The sequence below is a fragment of the Octodon degus genome, unplaced genomic scaffold (assembly GCF_000260255.1).
Source record: "Octodon degus isolate 3935 unplaced genomic scaffold, OctDeg1.0 scaffold00158, whole genome shotgun sequence".
NCBI classification, from domain to species: Eukaryota; Metazoa; Chordata; class Mammalia; order Rodentia; family Octodontidae; genus Octodon; species Octodon degus.
Genome location: NW_004524734.1, coordinates 6,087,295 through 6,110,427, shown reverse-complemented (window position 1 = coordinate 6,110,427; position 23,133 = coordinate 6,087,295). Strand labels below are relative to the sequence as shown.

General features: G+C 40.7%; 1 protein-coding gene across 4 annotated transcripts in view; it reads left to right on the top strand.

Moving 5' to 3' along the window:
* Atp8a1 (ATPase phospholipid transporting 8A1) overlaps positions 1 to 23,133 on the top strand; it is a 230,926-nt gene that overhangs the window by 108,136 nt on the left and 99,657 nt on the right. For all 4 annotated transcript variants that reach the window (XM_004642662.3, XM_023702739.1, XM_004642660.3 and 1 more), the window contains 5 exons: positions 436 to 518; positions 2,175 to 2,224; positions 4,253 to 4,322; positions 11,374 to 11,458; positions 13,758 to 13,897. In XM_004642662.3, coding sequence (XP_004642719.1) covers positions 436 to 518; positions 2,175 to 2,224; positions 4,253 to 4,322; positions 11,374 to 11,458; positions 13,758 to 13,897 — 428 coding nt within the window. The remainder of the gene's footprint in view (positions 1 to 435; positions 519 to 2,174; positions 2,225 to 4,252; positions 4,323 to 11,373; positions 11,459 to 13,757; positions 13,898 to 23,133) is intronic.

The following is a 23,133-nucleotide window of genomic DNA, read 5'->3' as shown; positions in this document are numbered from 1 at the left end:
TTTTGCGGTACTGGGGGTTGAACTCAGAACCTTGTGCTTGCCAGGCAAATGCTTATTCTACTGAGCTATCTCCCTGGGCCCATAAATAACTTTTTTTAAAAAAAGGTTTTCTGGCAAGTATGCTGAACTAAGGAATACACTTACGTTATCCTTACAAGGATTTTATAGATCTAGCTGAGTAGGCAGACAGATAGATATTACTGATGATATGACTGCTTATTCAGAAACATTATGCTGAGATCCAGATATGGCTCATATCCCCGTCCTTCTCTTCATCCTTCTGGCATTGTCATGTAATTGTTAGGCCTATGGATTTCTGCAACAGTTGCCAGAGTGAAAAGAATGTAATTAAAATTATCTTATCTGCATATATGTCTCCTGTATTTGAAATCGCTTTTTTCCATGGTATTTGCTTTGCCTCTTCATTTGGAACAGATGAGGGAGCGCTGGTCAGAGCAGCCAAGCAGCTGAATTTTGTTTTCACCGGAAGAACACCTGACTCGGTCATTATAGACTCTGTAAGTTATTTATAAGCTGATTTTTAATCAATGTAACATATGTTCTTAAATTAATCCAGAGGTAATGCGGTAACAGAAGGCTCCTAAAAAAGTACAAGTTTCCTACTCCAAAAGTATTCACTTTCTACTTTTTGTCTATTTCTTCAAGCATTTATACATGTCATAGTTTCAAAGATGAGTGATTGATAATAAAATTTGATATTATATACTGGTTCTGCAATATACATACCTACTGATTTTCTGTTCTAGTCTGTTAAATGAGGACTTATTTTTATTAAGTCATCCTTTCTTTTGCTTCTCTTTCTCCATATATCAAACATTATTATAACTATTGCTATTTTTGATGAATTAAGTATTCAGGATCAGTGTTTTAATGGGAAAGTTTGATTTACATGTCACAAAAGATGACATCTGGATGGCCAATAAGCTCAAGATAAAGCATTATTAGTCCTCTAGGAAATGCAAAACTACAGTGACATACTACTGTACATGCAGTAAGAATGCTAAAACTTATAATATCAGCAACAACAAATGTTAGTGACAATAATCAAAATATCAGAACCAGTACTGCTAGTAGATATATACAGTGGTATAATCCCTCTGGGAAACCTTTTAAGAGTTTTCTAATAAAGATAAATTTATACCTGACTCAGCAGATCTAATCAGTTACGTGGAAATAATCAAAGTTTACGTCCACCAAGACTTGTAATGGAATATTCATAGCAGCTTCATTCATAGTTGCTGAAGACTGGAAACAAACCAAATGTTCATCATTAGGAGAATAAACAAATTGTGAAATATTCCTACAGTGGGAATATCTAAACATTAAGAAGGAATGAGTTCTTAACAGAATAGATTCTCAGGAAAACTACATCGACCCAGAAATAAAAATCCAGACCCAAAAATGTGCATCCTTTCTAGGTTCATTTGTATTCAGCTGGAAATGAGCTAAAAGACTTCAAGATGATAGAATTCAGGACAGTGGCTGCCCCAGGGTCAGGAGGAGATTCACTGGAAAACAAGACAAGGGAATTTGTAGGGTTCTGGGAATGTTGGGCAGGAGGTGTTTTGGTAGACATGCCTTTGTCAAACAGTATAATTTTTTTTGAACTGTACAGTGAAGATCAGCATGTGTTTAAGTATGTATACATGATATCTTATTTAAAAAATATTTGCTGTGTTTTGTATACCTATACACAGCTAGCATTACAGAATTTTTTTAAATTGCACGTTTCCTAACACAAAATTATTTCCTAAAAATAAATTTTTCTCTTTATGTCCTGAAAATAACTCCTTTGCCTTTTCAAAAATCCCTTCACTTTCTTTGCATTGCTAGTTTTTCCCTATACTTTCTTAGTGCAGTTCTGCAGTAGCATCATCCTAGACAGTCTCTCTGTTGGCAACTCTTTCCTTCTGTCTAGTTGGTATTATTCTAAGATCTGTTTCTATGGCACCTGGAATTTCTTTTGATTCTGTCCCATATCTTACTTAACGTTTCTATTTTCTTCAAAGTTAACAAGTTATCTTCCATATTTTAGAAGAAAACAGTTGTTTGTGTTGACACTTTTATAGTTAAAAATAAATGATCAGTGTTCATTTCCAAGGACCCTGAGGCATTTCCAACTGTATGTGATCATGTATTATTTTCTTTCACAGCTGGGACAGGAAGAAAGATATGAACTGCTCAATGTCCTGGAGTTCACCAGGTAAGATATCAGCTCTGTAATTTGTCTGGATAAGATAAATTTCCATGCATTTTTACTTTTTTCCTTTTAAATAACTGTAATATGCTTTGTTTTTCTTTAAATAATTTTGCTTAGGAAAAATATTAAATTAAAATACTTGTCATTCTATAGATAGATCATAAACAACCTCCTTCAGAGTACTGTAGTGTATGTCTTTGGTGGCAGTTAAAAACTGCTGGAAATTTGAGTATCGGATGCACAAGTCGAGAGTATAAAGCAGGAGTCCGAGGGCTGGTGTGTTAGCTTCCTGATACTTTCCTGGAATGCACACTTGAGATAACCAGTTTAGTAGGAGAAAGGCTTTTTTTTTTTCCTTCGCTTACCAGTTTGGAGGTCCCGGGCATGATCACCTGGCTGTTCTGAGCCTATGCTAAGGCAGCACAGCATAGCAAGAGAGGATGGCACAGCAGACTCCTCGCCTGTGCCCAGGGAGCAGAAGGGAGAGCAAGAATGACCTCTCCAGGGCACAGCGTCAGGGAACTAAGATGTCCCATGAGAGCCACCTCTTACGTAGCATCTCATAAGGTTCCACCATTTCCCTAATACTGCTCATGGAAAAGGCTTCAAGAGCATATTATGTATGTGTTGGATGTTTAAGATTCGAAACTATAGCAATTCGTGGTTTCCGAACAATTATACTGCAAAGGCCCTGAGATTTATGTGGAATGAGGAAGGTCCACAGACACCTCCATGAAGGGAGGGCCTCTGATAAGGGAAGAAATACTTCCTCCACGTCAGGAGAAAAGTTAAAGGAGATGGTGCGTGCATAAATGACGTGGAGGGTTTTTAATGGCAAAAGGAAAGGGGATTTCATGGATAAGGCTTCCTTCCATCCAGATAAATTCCAAAAATGCAAAGGGTCCAGTTGAGGAAGAAGGATGGAAGATTTGAAAAATAGAAAAAGTGTGCTGTGTGGTCTTCAGAGAGTAAGGGAGCAAGATTCTTCAGAGCAATACAGAGGGTTGGTGTGCAGCGTGGAGCACCTCACTAGCGCTACCAGTCCTGTCTTTACGAATCTCCATGACTGAATGCCTTCTCCATAGTGTGCACTTAATCTGCCAACCACCAAAGAGGGTGCCCCTTCCCATTAGGGATTTTGCCAGGAGAAGCAAGCAGCAAGGAACTTGATGAGTTTGAGACTATTGTTCCAAAGTTGATTAAGAAAGGTATGACACAGCAAAGGCTGAGTTAGAGTGATGTCATGAACCCTATCAGAGGAGCCCCCGTTAAATGAACTTCTAAAGTAGGGTCACTGGCCTTATCAGAGGCTTCACTCTCCACAGTTGCAAATCCCTGAGGTTTACTGCACTCCCACATTATTAGATGGAAAGTTTTAGAGATAAACAATTTGTAAGCTTTAAATAACTTTTATCATATGTCATAATAATCATTCTATATTATTATTAGTAATTGTTAGTCTCTTACTGTGTCCAATTTATAAATTAAATTGTCATGGTTCTATATGCACAGAAAAATATAGGATCTATAGGGGTCAGTACTATCTCTTGTTTCAAACACCCACCGGAGAGTCTTAAAATGTACCCCTGTCGGATAAGGGGACTGATGTAATCTTTGAAAAACAATAGTTGTAAATACCTAAATTGTCTTTCACAGTACTAGTACTTACCAGCATGTGTGATTCTGTGCTTAAATTTGATGAAATATATAATTTACATTTAATATACTTAAAATCATTGGGCAGGGCTCTGCTCTGGAGGGTATTAACTCTTGTGCATTTCTAGGGAGCAGTTTTGTAAATTATTCCTCCAGGGTAGTTGATGGTACCCTGGTGGGTTAAAAGCCATAATGTAACTTTCAAGGGTACCCAGCTATTCACCAGAGGATGGTTTGTGTATGTGGGAGGATAGAGCTTATATTTTTGTCTAATTTATTTTTTCACTGTGACCATTAAAATATGTGAGGCGTAACAAGCAAATATATGCATAGCCCCAGTATGATGACACATTGTGGAAAACCTCTTTCTTTCAGTGCTAGGAAAAGAATGTCAGTGATTGTTCGTACTCCATCTGGGAAGTTACGACTTTACTGCAAAGGAGCTGTAAGTTTTTATTTTTGTCTTCTACTGTTTTGATTTATGATAGTTTATAATAATACATGTTAGGCATTCTGCTGTGGAAATGTAACACAGATGCTGAATGTGAAGTTGCTGACATTCACTTTGGTTGATGTTTTATAGTAACAATGTGCAGCTTCTCCTGGTGAAATGTGGAATTCCATAAGGGTAAATTTGGTGTGTTGGAATACTGTGGCCTAGGGCTGGGGATGTGGCTCAGTGGTAGAGTTCTTGCCTTGCATGCACAAGGCCCTGGGTTCAATTCATAGCACCAAGAAAGAAAAAGAATAGTTTAGCCTAAGTTATTTTTATAATTCAGTTTCTATATTTAATAGTTGATGTTTATATAAACTATATTAGCAGACAACTTATTACAGAGAATATTTTAAAATTGGGTTAGAATGCAGGGATTCAAACTGCATTTGTCTAATTATTTAAAGACCATAGAGGGGCTGGGGAGATAGTTCAGTAGAATAAATACTTGCCTGGCAAGTGCAAGGTCTTGAGTTCAATCACCAATACTGGAAAAAAAAAAAAAAAATAGAATTGGGAAAAATTGAATCACAATTACTGCAATTGTTTATTATTATCTTTCTCTGATTGTTTTAATTGTAACAGAAATTCCGGTCATTGTTTGGCCTTAATATGTTGGAAAGCAGTGCTGACAGAAGCAGTAATGTGTGTCCCAACTGAATTTTCCTACTTAAACTACATTTACACTTATGGAAAAATGAAAAATACACTTTTCTAAGATCAGTCAGTGTTTTCCTTTTGAATTCTCCTTTCCCGATACATATTCTATAAGTTTCCCAGCTTAGAACTTCAGTTTAAAATGCCAGCCAGATAGCTCAGCGGCTTAAAGTGCCTACCTAGCAGGGACCAGGGTTCAATCCCTGTCATGCCCTTCTGGCCCCACGCCCCAGGGTGCGATGGGACAGCGATTCAGACTGGGCATGGTGGCATGCGCCTGTAATCCCAGCTCTTGGGAGACAGAAAACAAGAGGATCACCACCAGTCCAGTCTGTGTAATGAGACCCAATAGACTCTGTACTAACTACATTTTAAAAAAAAAAACCTCACAGTTTTAAAGAAAATCAACAACTTTGCTTTATACCATGGAAATTTGGAAACTAAACCTAAGAAGTCCAGGTCTTCTATTTAAATTCCCATTTAAAATGTGAAGTGCCTTGTTTTTACTGCATTAAAATGCAAGTTTTAGCTGTCTAGTTGAAAAGCATTTAGGTAGAATTATTTCATGATGTCTCATGAACTTAGTTTCAGGATTCCTTTGCTTTTGTATTCCCATCAATTCAACCATCAAACATGTATTCACTGAGATCATTTTAAACATCAGACTTTGAGCTGGAGTTTAGAGATATGAAGGTAAGACCTAGAATGTGTCAGGAGCTTAAAATTAGCCAAGGAAGTGCGTGGAAAGAGAAGAGCAGGATGCAATATCGGGGTGCATTGTGAAGCTCTTCCATATCCAGTGGTAGCATGCACAGCACTCTAAGTGTGGATATATGTCTGGTTTGCAGCATGCAAATCACCTCCTTTTTTAATTGTCAGCAGTCTTCCACCTTTATACTTTGGCAAGTTGAAGCATTAAATGAAAAACCCATTGGACTTCTTTTGTTAATAATCTCGAGATGGTGTGTGTGCATTAACTTGCTTAGTGCATTGTTTTCCTTGACACCCAAATTAGTTGTGAGATGCAATTAAGTAGTAAATATAAATCAACATGTAAAACAACAAGGAGTGCATGAGAACTGTGTGTAATTTGGCAAGGAATAGCTGAGTATGAGCCAGAAAGGTGAGGGCGGGTTGGGCCATTGTCTTCCTCGCTGGAGAGTTTGTACTTTTGTCTTGCTCATTCTGTTGCTATTTGGGAAAGTGATTTAAGGCTGAGAACAGGAACACACACGAGGAGCTCCTGTTGAGGCCACTGATGCCGGGTGGGGCAAGAACTGATTATGGAGAAATCCAGGCCGTGGTAGAAAAGATAGAGGAGAAAGATTTAGGACTTAGTGGCTGCTGGCTGGTGGGTGCTGAGGGAAAGGATTAGCTAGGATCATATAGGATTTCTTCTTGGCTTATGGAGTGCACAAAATGGGTAAGTTCAGCTACTGCAACAGAGAGTTGGCGGCTACCTCCAGGCGGTGGGCAGATCACCTCAGCTTTATGGAGGAGGAAGTCTGGGGTGCAGATGCAGCATGAGGACTTAGCACATGCAGCTAGGAACTCAAAGTGGGGATTGGTGAGATCATGTTTAAAGATAATACTGCCATACATGAGAGGGCCAGAATAGAGAGGAGAACCAGCGAAGCGTATTGAGATTTGCAGCTGCATCTGGGAGCCCAGTCACTCCTCGGTAGAGTGAATCACCACCAGCACCAGGAGTAACAAAAACCCTGGAGAATCAGGGTTCATTCAGGGAAGGAGATGAGGGGAACAGGATGTAAAAAGAATTAGGGTGGGTTGTGTACATGTACCAGTTCTCCACAGTCACAGTGAATGGAATCATTATGCTCTGCAAACACATATTAATAAAAATAAAAGATTTCAAAAAAGATTCCAAAATTTCCTCCCCCATTAAAAAAAAAAACAGAACACATTCCAGTCAAGATAGTGTAATGTGTTCCTGTGATATGTCCCCCCTACTCCAAAGCCGGAGCAATGATAGATATCTTGAGTGTAAAGAGAAACTAGATAAACCTAGGCTCAAAAACAAGATAAATGTCTTTGCAGCCCAAAATAGAAATAGAAAATATGCATGATTTATTGAATAGAAAATATGCATGATTTGTTGAAATGAAGTCTTGATCTGGGTGTGAGTTCCAGGTTTCAGGGTTTAAATCAAGGAGCACTGGTTAAAAATGGCTTCTGTGGGGCCAAAGGGCACATAGTACTGGTGTACAACAAGAGGGGAGCCAACCTCCCTATAATGATGCCAAGGACACTGCTGATCATCCGCCATCATGAGAAAGCCTGAGGAAAGCTTGCACCAGCCTCAGCTTGGGCCATCCAAAACCCCTGGATTGGCACATGTACAAAGAGGGCAGCAGGAGTAACACTGAGGTGCATGTGCAGTCCTGAGTTGAGGGGTGTCTGAGTGCATCGACAGCTGGAACAGGGACTCATTCATGTAGAGCTGTGCAATGACTGGGGACACTTGAAGTTCAGTGATGAAGAAATTCAAACTTTTTTTTTTTTTGTGGTAGCAAGGATTTTACTCAGGACCCTGTGGTTGCCAGGCAAGCAGTTATTCTACTGAGCTATCTCCCTGGCCCCCTCAAATTATTTTTAATAAAAAAAGAAATGAGGGAAAATGGAGATCTATGGAAGGTAAATTTAAAGTCATAAATTGTTTTATAAGAATCAGTAAATGGAATAAACCTCAAGTTGGACACAGTTGGAGGGGTAGGAGATAGTACATTATAAAAACGTATTAACTCTGTGTGTGTGTGTGTGTGTGTGTGTGTGTGTGTGTGTGTTTAGGGATGATTTGCTTTTCCTGTTTTTTTCTAGACTTTCTGTAATGAAATCATTTCTTTTTGTATTTTTGGGAAGGGTCTACAGGGTGTTCAGAGTCTCATTACTAGATCAGACTCATAGTGATCTGTCTGTTTACAGCCTCCCAAGAGCTGGGATTACAGGTGTGCACCACCACACCCAGTCTCAATTGCTCTCTCAGCATGCCCCAGGGGCAGGGCCTGCAGGGCAGCTTAATCAGCTGAGCTATTTGGCTGGCCCTTGTTTTGTTAGTTTTTAAATAAACAAAAGAAGAGTATACAATATGCAATTTATATCTGTAATAGTAGCCAACTTACAAAAAGCTACATGTGCACATAAAATTTTAATTTATTCAAGAGAGCAAGAATTCTCCTCTAAAATAGAAAAATTAGAAACTCAGTTAATCAACTTAATACTTTAGGAACCTTAAAGTGGCTGAATTTCAAATAAGGGTCTCTTAAATAAAACTCTGCCATACATAAAAGGACTCATCTGAAATTAGTTGCTTTTAATAAGCAGAGAAAAGGCAGCAGACACAAAATACACATAATTATGAGTGTCACACATAAGCACAAAGTCTGTGTGCATTTCATGTGGGCGTGTCTTCGTGTCTTTGCAAGCATCCCGGATCCCAGGGGCCCAAGTGTCTCACAGCAGGTCAGCCTCCCCTTGTTGCTTAACCTAGCAGCCAGTTCAGGGTCCTTAATGTCACTGCTGCTAATTTATCATGTCAAAATCAAACCAAACTCCAAAGATGAATCTCCAAAAAGAATTTTTACTTGGAACCAGAACACCAAACAGAACTGCAACTTAAGCCACTCGTGCATAGGTCCCAGTGGCCTCTGATAGGTCCAGAAAACGAAAAAGGAAGGTTGGGGTCTCAGGATAGCAAAATTAGCACAAGTTATCTGGGGAAAAAGTTTAACTGAGAATTGCAGTGAGTTGAGGAGCTGTCAGGCTCTGAGTGGCAGGTGACACCGGACTGCTGGGCAAAGCTAGTCTTCAGGACACAGCGGCTGCTCCACTGTCAACTGCTGAGTAAAATACAGTAGGCTTAGCATCCTATCAGGTTGTTTCAGTGCTTTGGCTTTAAGAGAAAGCTCCTGGAACAGGCATCTCTGACCTGTGCTGTTTTTCCCTGTGTAGTCCCACTCTATTTTAGCAGAGTGTAACAGGAATGATTCCATTTTGCAGAATTATTTTCACAATAGTGAGATTATCGAGATAATTTTAATATTAAATAGAATAGTATTTGTACCAGATACTGTATATAAGACCAATTTGTTTTTGACTATGGCTTTCTTACAGTTGACACTTGTATTTTATGGTGCCATCTTTATTTACCATGCAGGTGACATTTCAAGATGATTGTAGGTTGCATCAAAAATTTTATCTTTTTAATAAATAACATTTACTATATATTATGAGGACAGAGCAGTATTTGAACTTTATTCTAAAAGACAAACAGGCCAACACCTTTTTGAACAAAAATCTACTAAAGATGAAATTTTAACCATGGATTTGACTTTCCCCAAAGCCCTAGAGTGTTTACACAGTGACTAACTGGATTGTGCTTGCTGAAGCCTGATGATTTTCCTTCACCTTCGTAGGGAACAAATCACAAGATAACTAAATCCAGTGAGGACTTCCACAGCCCCACACTCAGGAGATTCTAAGTCTGATCCTGTGGCATGTGCATGGTTTAGTGTCTGGGAAGAAACATTTGTTAGCACCCTGTCCTGCACAAATACTCGATATAGCCCTCTGACTGAAGGGATGGTACATGTCTAAAGTGACTGAATGCTTAATTATTTATGAAGACGTGACCGACCAATTGTGACTGTCGGTTAAAAACACAACAGATTTAATACACGTTTAATGTGCCACCTTCTGGCCCTTATTTTTTTCAACTGTACAAAGAAGGTAGAAAATTAATCGTCTTTTATTCTAACATCAATTTCCAACCCTAGAATGTTTGGATACACTTCAGTAGTTAATATCCCTAACTTTGTTACTTAATCGCTTTTGCTTTTCTGGTTGTAATTTTTTAAATATTTTCTTCACTTGAAAATGGCTTGTATTAATATCATTGAAAATTTTGTCAACCTCTGGGAAAAAAGACTCCATAAGTTATACCTCTCCTTCCCAGGAAGGAGCCATGAGGAGAAATGATCATTTCCTTTTGCCTTGCCCCATTCCCATTCCACCACTGAAAAACGAAATGAAGTTCATAATTGGAGCCTGGAATATTCCATCTGTTTTGAGGTCACTAAGTTCTGTTTCTCTCAAGGGTTCTAAATCATACTCCATTAGTCTGTTTTGAAATCTCAGTCCTGAGACCGGAGACCCCAAAATGGGTAATACCACTGAGAAAGTAATTGCAGGTAAATGATTTATTTTTTCCTGGTATAATAAAACTGTGAAGGCTGAATACTAAAATTCTTAAAAACATTAAACCAAAGCCAGAAAATAACTAGGAGAACAATAGTCGATTTATAAAGTAGCAAGAACTAGAGAGGAAAAAAAAAAGTGCTTAAAACTAAAGCTAAAAGATTCTTTAAAAATAACCTTGTAATTTTATTTTGCAAACAGTCTTAAAGCTGAAGTGGCACAATTAAAAATATTTGCTGTTTAAGTTAGTTGATGGCTAGGCCAGAGTTCTCCACTGTACCCACTGATTCTCTTAGTGGGTTTACTAGGCCTGTGATACTCACGTTTGCTGTTCGGTCAGCACCAACTGCGAGGTTCCTTCAGCCTTCACGAGGTCCTGTGGTAAAATGCACTTGGGACACATCCCTGGAGGTCTGCTGTGGGTACCACCATTCTAAAGGCCCTCAGAAGTTCAGCAGGCCAGGCTTCTTAGCTTTGTTCAGTCCAGTGCTCCCTAAACTCCCCAGTTCGGCAGAATCTCAGAGTAAGCAGAAAGTGAGGTGTTGGTAGACTGTGAGGCTTTGAACATTGGAGTGATGAGAGAGAGCTTCCAAAAGAAGGTGAAGATGCCAGGTGGGAACCTGCCCTCGGTGTCCACGGGAGCTGCTTCCAGGACTGCCACAGATGCCAAAATCTGTGCATCTTAACGTCCTGTACATAGAAGGGCAGAATATTTACGTAGAGCTGCACTTATCCTGTATCCTCTCTAGATCAACTTAATACCTGGTAATATGATTTAAGTATTTTTTTAAATAATCCTCATGTAGCATTGTATCACTTAGGGCATGATAGCAAGGACAAAGGTCTGGACATTTTCAGTACCGACAAAGCTTTCCTGAGCCTGGCTGCCTTGGCTCTCTGTGCTGGGTTGACTGCAGGACGCAGGACCTGCAGATGCAGGGGTCTCGCTGCACTTCTCCGGGTCTTTAGGGAGTCAGTGTTACTCGGCAGTGCAATATTCTGTGTTTAAAAAAGAACATGAAAAGAGATTGGCTCTTTTTATATTGATTTCCCTCTAATATTGTTGCCACTCTCAACTTTAGTAAACTCAAAGGCTAATTAAATTACATCCTACCTTTTGCTTGTTTTCCAGGATACTGTAATTTATGAACGACTTGCAGAAACTTCAAAATACAAAGAAATTACCCTAAAACATTTGGAGCAGTTTGCTACAGAAGGTGAGTATTCTGTAAAAGTAAAACATGATTAAGATATAAGGCAGCTATATGCTTTTAATATCTTACAGAGCTGCTGTTTGTTTTATTTAGAGATTCCTAAAGTATCAGTTACTGTTAATAACTAGGATTTTACTATGTCCTGTTCCCAAGTAGTACCTTTATTTTAGCTTCCTAAAACTGTCTTTATTAAAATGCTCTTGATCTCTTTGTCCATGTGTCAGATGGTCGTGTCTACAAAGCTGTTTTATTTCTTAGAATGAAGACAACTTAGTTCATGATGATGCACTTGACCTTACATCTGAGTGTTTTGTTAGGAAAGAAGCAAGACTCAAAAGAACTGAGATGATGTTCTAAACTGAATAAGGAAAAGAAGAAATAATTAAACCTGTATGACTATTAAAATAAGTGGTAAACTTAGTTACAACTCAGCGTGTTTTATTAAGTGCCTGCGCTGTGCCAGGCTCTGTGTGAGGCCTCCCACTGCGGTAGATGGGCTTAGCCCAGTCTCTCCTGAGATCCACGATGTGTGAGCTGCTCAGGACGCAGTCCAAGGAGATGATGTGAATGAGAAGAACCCAAGTGAGGGTTGTTAGACAGAGGGCTCAGAAGAAGTTTTAGAGTCCTATCCTTGACCTTGACTACAGCGCTCATAGCTGTATCTGCATCTTCCATCTCAGGATTTACTGTCTGTTTCAGCTAGAACAGTTGCTAATGGCCCACACCTAACCTCTAATCAATCTTTATTTCCTTCTGAATCCAGGCTTTGTAAAGATAGGAACTTAAAAAAAATCAGGCAAATAGGAATAAAGGGGGAGAGAGGCCTTGAAAACCAAGGATGCAAAGAACGTTCTCCCAGCTGTTCAAAATGTAAGAACGCATATAGGCAGAGTTCAACTCGGCAAGCTGGGCTTGGCAGTTTGGGCCCACCCGCTGTACAGCACATGTTCAGTTTGAGTCCAGTCTGGTCTGGTCTGGTCTGGTCTGGTCTGGTCTGGTCTGGTCTGGTCTGGTCTGGTCTGGTCTGGTCTGGACTAGGGCACTTTCCTCCTTCTGGTTACAGTGTTCACAGGGATTCTGGCTCTCATGTCTGAACTGCCATTCTTCTTGGTCTGGATGGAGTGACTCTTGTACTCTGTGGCTACCCTCAAAGAAGTTTGCCAGTCAAGTTCCAGAAGAGAAGGGCATGTCTGACATGGGCCCACAGATTTAATTCCCATCTCAGTGACCCAGCAGTAAAGAAGCTCCTTTCTCAGAAGCTAGAGTTCCCAGGGTATTTCTGTCCTGGCTTCTTGGCTTCTTGCTTCTGAGGTATCCCCCTGAACATTATTTTATGTGACTTGAGGTCATAAGGCTTAGTGCCTGGTCCTGGTCACTGTACTTGTGTTAAAAGGTCTTGCCCGAGGGTGTTGTTTTCCTGGGAACCAGAAGCACTGCTTCCTTGTGTGGCTGACAAATGCTTTTGCCTCTTCCTTCTTCCAACTCATCTGCTTTTCCTGGCTGAGGGATTGAAACTGATGAGGACTGAGCTCGCGGGGTGCCGGAGCCGCCTCCATCAAATGTGTCACTTTTCTCAGGCCATGCCTGAGGGCTGTGCTTCTCTGTTGCTGTCCTGCAACTGTACTTAGCTTTTTACTATAAATTTATAATAGTACAGAGAGCTCTGTGTCCCCAGTTCCCTGGAGCTTTGATTTAATAGAGAAGACCCACAGGAAAAGCCATGTGAAAGACTGCTGTTCACATAGGAATGTTTGGGGGTTTTTACCTGGAGAGTAGTACAGCAAAGGATGCTTTTTTTTCTCAGAAGATGCATTATAAGGACGATTGTTTTAAAAACTAGTTTTAGAGTAGATATAAGGCAGACAGTAGAAGGGAGTTTGGGAACGTGGAATGGAAAAAGGTGAGCATTACTTGCCATCCTGAAGTTGAAGGCAGTTGATGAAATATGTTTTAGCCATACTTTGGGATTGGGGTTACATCCTGAGGTTCAGTTGGAGGATTTCAACCAAAAAAAAAAAAGGAAAAGCTTGAGAGGATAACATTTTGGAGAAATCACCCCAAGTGGATAAGAGAATGGATTAAAGTGTCTGAGAATTAGAAGCAGAGTGCCAACTTTAAAAACTAAGGGAACATTAATAGATATTTTATACAGAAGTATTGTGATAATTGAATTAGACTTGAGCATGGTATTTAAATTGCATCAGTCCTTTCAAGGACTGATTTATTGTTTGTTAAATAATGAAATGCCAGATGTATGACTAAAACCTTCAGCATGCTGAGAGGTGTGTGTTGCATTCTGCAGGTCTGAGGACGTTATGTTTTGCTGTGGCTGAGATTTCTGAGAGTGACTTCCAGGAGTGGCGAGCCGTCTACCAGCGAGCGTCCACCTCTGTGCAGAACAGGCTCCTCAAGCTCGAGGAGAGCTATGAGCTCATTGAGAAGGTGCGTAGGCAGTGTTCTGATCTGTAGGTCGTGTAGTCTCTGCGAAGGCCCAGTCTGTGCTCCAAGGACCTGTTGTAGTTAACTTTTCTTTCATTGCTGAGACAGAACACTTGACACCCAAAGTTAAAGGTAGGAAAGGCTTATTTGGCTCACAATTTGTAACAGTTTCAGACCCTAATCAGCTGGCGCCAAGACAGGGACACATGGCAGAGGAGCAACAGTTCATGGTAGCAGAAGATGGCAAAGCAACAAGGGGGGCGCGGTCCCCTTCCTCTCCCTTTCATTGTACAAAGGCCACCCACCCTGGGCAGGTGTAGCACTCACACCAGAAGTCCCAGCCTGAGCTATTCCAGATCAGTCAGTGGACTGATTTACTAATCGCACATCCTTGATCCGAGCGCCACACAGTCTAGAAAGGCCCCCTCATGACTGCATAAGGCTTTGGGGGTACACCTAGACACAGCGATAATAGGACTCCTAGAAAAAAAGACTATCTTGAGATGGTACTTACTATTGATTCACCTCTGGTGCCTAAGTATTAGGGATTCTCAGCATGAGCTATGTGTCGCTGACATCTCTGGAGCCAGGCATCACTGTGTATGGGCCAGCCTGGCAGTTTCTTCACCAGTGTATTCCATGGGTTCTGCATCTCTGAAGACATGGAGCATGTCCACATCCACATGTACATGTTACATGCACATACATGAGCATTTAGACTTAACATGTATACAAGTAATATGAAATAATCCAGTGATCCCTGTAGCTAATAATAAATCATATGAAAGCGAATAACCGAGTGCTAACCTCTGACCTGCCACTGTTCTACGCGGACATAACCCTATCCCTCGTCATTTCTGTGTGTGTGTGTGTGTGTGTGTGTGTGTGTGTGTGTTGTTTTGATTTTTTGTTACTTGTTGTGTGTTTTTTTGAGACAGGATGTCCTTACGTAGTCCAGACTGGCTTTGAATTCACCATCCCTCGGCCTCCTAAGTGCTGGGATTGGAGACATGTGCTGCCACCTCCACCTTTTTCTCTGTCATTTCTGTCCTTACTATAAATGTCCTCATTTTATAGATAAAGAAACCAAGGCTGTTGGTTCTTTGAGTAGCAGATATACTCTGATTGGCGCTATAGCCATAGCAAGGCATCTTGCTTCCTTAACTAACAGTGGTGAACGTTTTTATGTAGTACTTATTGTATGTCTGATGCTATTTCTAGCACTTTCATCTATTAACCAAATTAATCCCTTTAAGGTGTTAATTATCCCTAATTACAAATGAGATAAGGCAAGACAGGGCAAGGAGTTTGACCCAGATTGCACAGCTCGGAAGAGAGCGGACCAGACTTGTCTTGCTCCAGCGTTCGGGCTCAGGAGCGCTCGCGTACCTTCACTCTGACCTTGGGCTTTCAGAGCTCCCCAGGTGCCGAGCCCTTCAGCTGTCCTGGTGCTTGAGGAGCCCCGCCCACGTCAGCAGGCGAGCACCGTCCACCCACCACGTGCGTCCAGGCAGGGGAAGGCTGCTCACACCCCTGCTCCCTCTGTCTAGGTGACCCCTAGTTCCTGTGCTGAAAGGCAGCAAGCATCAGGTCCCTCCTGGGACTGTTTTCTTCCTGGTCCTCATGGGCCCTCCCACTGCGCCCCTTTATGTGGTGCTGGCACCTCTCTGTGTACCTGCAGGTAGTTTTCTCTACCTTGTAGTTGTTTTGTGTTTCATCTGACTTTTTTCATTGTTGTTTTTATTGGTACACGTTTGTGGTTTGTGATACATAGTGATTACAGTCACCATGGGGAGTTGATACATGTGTATCACTCATCTTAATTCTTTTTCTGCCCTTTCCCTCCCTCTCCTCTGCCTCTATCCCCCCTCTCTGCCTCTTAGTCCCTTTCCCTTTTGCAAAAAAAAACTATCGCCCCATTCCTTCCATGCATATTGTGTCTTGCTTTTCATTTATACTGTGTTTCTGACGTTAAGAGAAACTGATATTTAAGCTACCTAATTTCCACTTTTAGCTGAAATACACATTCAACCATTTTGCCAGAAGGTGGCGCTCATGAGTTATGTTGAAATTAAATTAAAGCAACCCATTTCAAAAGTACATGCATTATTTTAGTTTACAAATGCAGAAACTTCCCTATGACTGCCTCTTATTAAAAATAAATGAAACGAGGGGTTGAGAGTTAATTCATCCTTATTTTGTGATGTTATGCACTCCTTTGTTCAGAAATCTGAGGCCCAGGAAGGTCTTCTCATACTGGCCTATTCCAAAGAAGAACCTGTTGCTTTGTGCTTTTATGTTCCTGAAACCAGGTTTTCTTTCATTTAATCATTTAATTAGTTGAAGTATTCCAGATACCAGGACTGCACAGCCAAAGGAGGTGGACTGGGCTTTGGCCTCTGGTGCCCCATTCCAAACAGATTCCTTCAGTGAGGGTCCCTGAAAGAACCTGGTGGAGGGGGCCACAGACTGGGTCTGGAGGAAACTTTCAGAGAGTTTTCAAATGAGCCCAATACTGGTACAAGGAGAACAAAAGTCTTTTTAAGGAGAGGAAAAAATAGACAAAATGACACAAGATTCTCTGCAACTGAGCTTTTTCTTTTCTTTTCTTTTCTTTTTTTAAGTCTCTTGCAGTCCCAATCCTTTGAGGACTGTCCGGTTTTTAATGTGTCGAGAGCCATAGTCCCCTTATGGTATTGTTGGTCTGCACTTCCGCTCCTCGTCAGAATCAGCTGGGGTTTGTCATATTCAGTGGAAGTTGTGGTTTTTTGCTGTTAAAGCCAGCCTATGGCTGAGGATGAAGCTCAGTGCTAAAAAGCACTTGGGTAGCATAGCAGGGACATGTGCTCAGTTCCTAGCACTAGCCCCAGCCCCCAAAAGGCAGTAGGCTAGATTCAACCTTTAGGCCACCAGTTCTGCTAGCATGTCCTCCTGGCTCTAACTGCAGCTGGGACAGCCATAGCTGATCCATTTGGGCTTTTTCTTTACCTACTTAAGATGTGTTGATTTTAGTCTATTTTCTATGTGTTTGGTGTCTGTTTGTATGTAGATCATATTATTCGACTTAGCATATAAGACAGTGAAGTTTTCAACTGCAAGAGTAGTTTTCAAGCAAAAAAAAATTGTAGAGCCAAACCCACTCTCCTAACAGCTTTGCCTGAACAGCAATAGACGTAATTGATGAAAGCGAGCTCCTCTAGTTGAAGAGTGAAGGAATGGGGGCGGGGTCCGCAGCCAGCCGTCTCCTCTGCCTCCGCCTTGCCCTCGTGGTGGTCCACGAGGGGCTTTGCACAGGATTGCAGCTCTACTGAGCACTGTTTGAAGACAATATACTGTTACATCTGTTCGTGGATTTTTTAAGAAAATGTGCTTCACAAAAAGATTAGAATATCATTGTGGTGTCATACAAGATGTTTCTGAACATAGTTTGAATTAATGATGCAAAATGCCATTGACACAGTCATGGTAGTATTACATTAAAAACATTCCAAGTCTGAAAGATTTGTAGAGCTTTCTGTAAAATAAGATTATTTTAATATGTTACAAAATAAGTGAAATTTTTACAATATGATTAAAGCTATAGTTTTAGTTCTCTTTCTCACTTATCCTTCCAGTATTTTTTCAAACTATTAACTTCATTTTTAAGATATATTTAAAGCCTTATTACTTAGAGCATTGTAACTCCTCCTGTAAGCTGAGAAAAATGTCCAAGTAGGCCTGGAATGTCCCCAAAGAGATGTTGACATTTGTGCTTGATATAGTCGTTTTTGCTTTCTTACTCCACACACCTGAGCACTGGAATATGCCACCTCCGCCAGCAGGGAAGGGGACACGGGAGGCTGGCCGGCGTCCTCGGGGTCGTGCCGTCCCACTGACTGTCATCATGAGGGCAGAGCACTGAGGCTTTTACATCGATTTATGAAAAGTAACCTTCTTGTCTCTTACAAAATTACAAATGTTTGGAGTCAAACATTTGCATTCATACTGTAAACTCTGCGGAATATTTTTTTGAAAGTAATTCTAATGCTATGACTTGGTTTAGGATCAGTTACTGATTCCTAAGGTGCATCTTCCTTTACTGTTGTAAATGTAAGCCAGGACCTTTACTGCAAGGAAAGCCCACCTTGTTAGAGGATGAGCAAGCGCAAGAGCCCGAGTTCAATCCCTGGTTCCCAAAAAAAAAAAGGTAAAATAAAAAAAAAAAAAAAAATAGAGGATGAGAATGCAGAGTTAACAGGTGCAGGGACGGGGAGAAGCGCCCCAGGCACCCCTGTTGTCCTGACCCACTTAGGACAGCACCGCAGCCTCCCATGGGTGCTGTGTTCAGTGACACTTCAGCGTCTCTTCCTCACCACAAGAGAGAGTTTGCAGTTGTCTCATTCTTCAGATGACAAGGTCAGCGTGGCCTCTTTTGGCTTCCTTAACCTCATTCTTTTGACAGACAGGTAAGATGTTTGAAGTCATTGTTTTAAATTATGAAACCACTTAGACTATAGTTTTAAAAATCAGATTTTTAAACTACTCTTAGATTTAAAATTCATGCATTTGAATTTACTCCAGAAGAATTATAAGTAACAGAATAATTATGTCCCATTACCAATGGTTTCTCCATTTCTCACATTTTATTTAACATGTTTAAGATGGAAATTATTTTTGTCTCATATTCATACTATATTGGATTGCCTTAAAAATTAAGTGTACATGGGGTCGGGGATATAGCTCATCAGCATAAACATCTGTGTGGCAAGCTCAAGGTCCTGAGTTCAATCCCCCATATCACACACACAAAAAAAAAAGGCTGAAAATTAGTTGTACAGAATGCTGCTCTGTGCCGATTTTCTTAGTTTATAATTAACCTATTGAGATGTGAAGGTTGTATCTTCATGCCAAATACAGTTTGAAAAAAATTATTGCTCCAATAGAAAAATGCAATTACATATTTAGCACTGCATAGATTACCTACTAATAGCTTCGGTGTTTATCAAAAGAGATCCTTTATCTTGAGTGTTATAGAAAACGGTGTGAGATATAACACCTGTCTAGGTTGAACATTCAAGTCGTATTTCCATGGAAGTAATTTTTTTTTTCTCTTACTATGATGTATGGGTGGGAAATACATTAGTTAAAAGTGAGAATTTGCCCAGTGCCTTTTATCTGCTAAACTGTTAAAGAATAGATTATGGGGCAGAGACTCATTTCTGAACTGGAGAATAAAGGCAGAATGCTGTAATTTGGCATCAACTAGCTCTCCTTCATGCAGATTGCAGTGTTGTGTTCTACACACACTGTGTAATTTATGATTAACAGGTAGCCTCCGCTGAAGTTGCCTGAGAGCCGCAACCATTATTATTATATTCATTATATTTCCAGGGCTTGACCGCCTGGCCTCTGTTAATCATTCAATAAATAGTTGATGATTAAATGGATTATTTGATTAAATTATTCAGAAGCTAGAGCTTAGTGAGTGCTTGCTTAATAAAGAAGAAGAAGAGGAGGAGGAGGAGGAAGAGGAGGAAGAGGAACGTGGTGCCTAGTACTGATAAAGCTCATGTTTTCCATGCATTGATGGCTTTGACATCAAGTGAGGTGCCATCAGAGCTGGGCAGATAGCTCAGTAGAATAAGTGATTGCTTGGCAAGCACAGGGTCCTGAGTTCAATCCTCAGTACTGCAAATAAATAAAATAACAAATGAGGTGCCACCAAGCACTAATTTAGGGATGTATCAGAAGAGCTGGCAGTGTTATAAGATGATTTCTTTAGAAGTTTAAGTTCACTTTTTAAAAACACATCTTCAGAGTTTCATGTAAATACGAGAAAATAAAAAGATTCAACAAGAAAGGAGCAGGTTGTGGGGCTCGGGGCATCGGCACACAAGGGGCAGAAAATCTCTTCGTGGCTTTGGTGGTAAGGAAGAGGCAATAATGTTTATAAAACTCTAGTTCTCTAGGTTGATAGATGATAGATAAGTAGACACACACACACTTTTTTTTTTTTTTTTTTTTCAAGACAGACTCTCATTATGTAGTTCAGTCAGACTTGAAACTAACTTTATAGTCCAGGCTGACCTCTAATTCTCAGTGATCCTCCTGCCTCATCCTCCTTTTTTTTTTTTTTTTTTCCAGAACCAGGGATCCTTGCACTTGCCAGGCAAGTGCTTACTTTACTGAACTATCTCCCTGGCCCTTGCCTCATTCCCTTGAGTGCTGGGATGATAGGTGTGTGTCAACACACCCAGCATGTTTATATTTATAATTTCCAGGCAGAGCTTGGTTCTGTAGGCACTGAAATAAGATTCTGAGAGGACAGTCAGACAGTGATCCCCACATTTCCTTCAGTCCTCCTCGAATCTGGTTGACGTTTCTGAATTGTTTTAAGACTGCCTTGATGCAGCATAATGTACTTCAACCATGATCCTTAGTGTGACAAAACACAGTAGTGTGCTGCCATATGCAACATATGGCAGCAAATAGTTTAAAGGATTCCTAGAGAAATATAAAGCTTAATGGAAAACAGGACTTTTTGCAAACATATATAGCTGCCAAGTTCACAGTAACTTCTGTATTACAGACGTGTGCTTTTGCAGATAAAACTACATGCCTATTCTTAGTAGCTACCAATATCACTTTCATTTGTATAAAAAAAAACTAAATGAAACTTTTCATGATGTACTGATGACTTGTGGCTTAAAATTTCAGTAGTTACTTTTTTTACTATTTGCTTAAGAACATTTGCAGTTGGTCAGCTCACCTGCTAACCACCTAGTAATAGTAGTCAGCTGCTACTTTTCAGCATTTATTAATCTCCAAGTTCTCTACCCTGATCATTTGGTTTGGGAACCTCCAAGGGATACACAAGATGATCCTCAGGGTGGGGGGAAGCTGGGAGATGTGGTCTAAGTGCCTGCCTGGCAAGCACAAGGACCCGTGTTCAATCCCCAGTAACATATGCCATGCTGACCTGGAACCCAGGCCACTCAGTGGCAGTGCTGATTCAGGGTATGGTGGCACACGTCTGTAATCTCAGCACTGGAGAGACTGAGACAGAAGGATCACTACGAGTCTGAGCTGCATAGTGAGACCCTGTACCAAATAAATAAATAAATAATATTTTTATAAAGATGATCTTTCGGGATGAGCAACAAAGTTTTAGAGCTTCAGTTTCTGTCTGTTTCATCCCACTTCTATGAACTTTTGCACTTTTTAATAAACATAATGCGTTAAAATAGTTACATAAAAAATAACTATGGTAAAATGCCCAGTATTCTAGCTAATAAACTAATCTTAAAAAGTTGGAGGTGAATGATCTAATTTTATCCCCAGAACAACCTCATTAAATCAGATATCACTGCGCTTATCTTTCGGTGGTGGAAATTGATTCTTAGATGCTGTTGGCTAAAGGACCTGTGTCTGTGATGACTGGGGAAGCGCAGGTTTAAACACCAGCTCTGGGTTAATCTCCTATGTTATGCTGTTAGCGTGTTTTAGAAGACAGCAAGAATACATGAAAGTTGTTAGAGACTTGAAAAATAGAATATAACCAGGTTTGATCACTAGATCCGCACTTGGAGGGGAAGATGGAGGCACATGAGGGACTTGACCACGTGGCAGCGGCAGCAGCCTCTGTACTCTTTATATAGTGTGTTCAACTTTCCTCTAAGACAAATCATGTTTTTCACAATTTTCTCTCAACTTGACTTTAGAATCCGTAAAATCAGTACGATTTCCTCATCTATCTCTAGTATCTTGCACCTCCTTCCAAGCATGACAGATGACTTCTGACAGCGTCGTGGTAGACTTTCCACAGGGTATCGCGGTCTTCTGACTTAGATAGGATGAATGTGTTGTTTTTGAAAGCTACACCCAGTTACTTCTGAAATCCTAATTCCTCTCAGCTGCTTGTGTGAATTCTGGCCTGGCCTTATTTGCTACGCCCTTGACCTTGTGAGTTCAAATGTGAATTCTGTGATTTGAAAAACAGCAAGTTAAATCCTTTTTCCTAGACACAGAAAGCTTAGCCCATTGCGTGATATCTTCAGGAACAAGCAAGCAGGCCTTTCCAATAGAATGATCTTTGTCTTTGTACAGTAGTCCAGTTTAAAATGACAGATAGTAGAAAGTTGTTTTTTAAACTAAAAAACTACATCATCGTATATTAAAAGATGCTCAGAAGGAAAAAGCAATAGTAAATAGTGGTCAGGGATGTTGTCCCATACCTGCAACCTGAGCACTCTGGGAGACTGAGACTGGTGATTTGCGAGTTCAAGCCCAATCCAAGTAACCTGGCAAATTACTGAGACCCCCCCACCTCTAAATGCAAAATGAAAGAGCTGAGTTGCAGCTCAGTGTGAAGGCCCTGGCAATTTCCAAAGCCATCAGAAGTCACAAACAGCAAGTGCTGCTCAGTGGATTGCAGAACACCAAGGAGCCTCGCAGCCTTCCGTGTCGGAGGATGGCTCTAGGAAGTCACGGCACGCGCAGATCCCAGCACCGCCGCCTTTTAACACGATGACTGTGTGGCCTCTTAACTCATTCTGCAGCCATCATTCTTCCCAGGCCATCCAGGTTGGCCACTAGCAACAGAAATCTAATTCCCTGTCTTCTCCCCTTGAAGTTCTCCAGCACATACCCTTCGCCTGGTGGGTCCCTCCTGTAATGCACAGACCCCCAGTTTCTACTCCAGCCTCACCTGCCTCCTCGTCACACTGCTGCCTCCGTTGTCCTGGTAGGGACTGAATGGTCACTTCTCAAGTGTGCAGCTAAATCATTATTCATTGTTTAGGGCCCAAAGTCAAATGTAACCCACAGCAGGTAGGGTTTGTTTTTAGCTATACTGACAAAGCTCCTAAGTTTCTTAGCTTTGTTACTTGGGTGCACATAAAAATATATGCATAAAATATCTAGTGTATCATTTCCAGGATAGAATATAACACACAATAATGTGGTTCATTTGAAGGACAATCCTTTCTCTCTGATAATCTATCTGAAGTTTGGGGTTGCAGGGAGCAAAAAGACAACTGGGACCAGAGTATTGAAGGCCAGGTAAGGGGCAAGAGTAGCGTTCGACCCAGAACGGATCCAGGCCAGTCAGGAGCAAGGCAAGGCACTGATAGGACTCTCATGCGTCTTCTGCATCACAGTCTGCATACTTCAACCCAGTGGCCAAATCCACCCACTGCCTATTTCTGTAAATAAAGTTTTATTGGAACACAGCTACCTCTATTTGCTTACAGACTATCCTT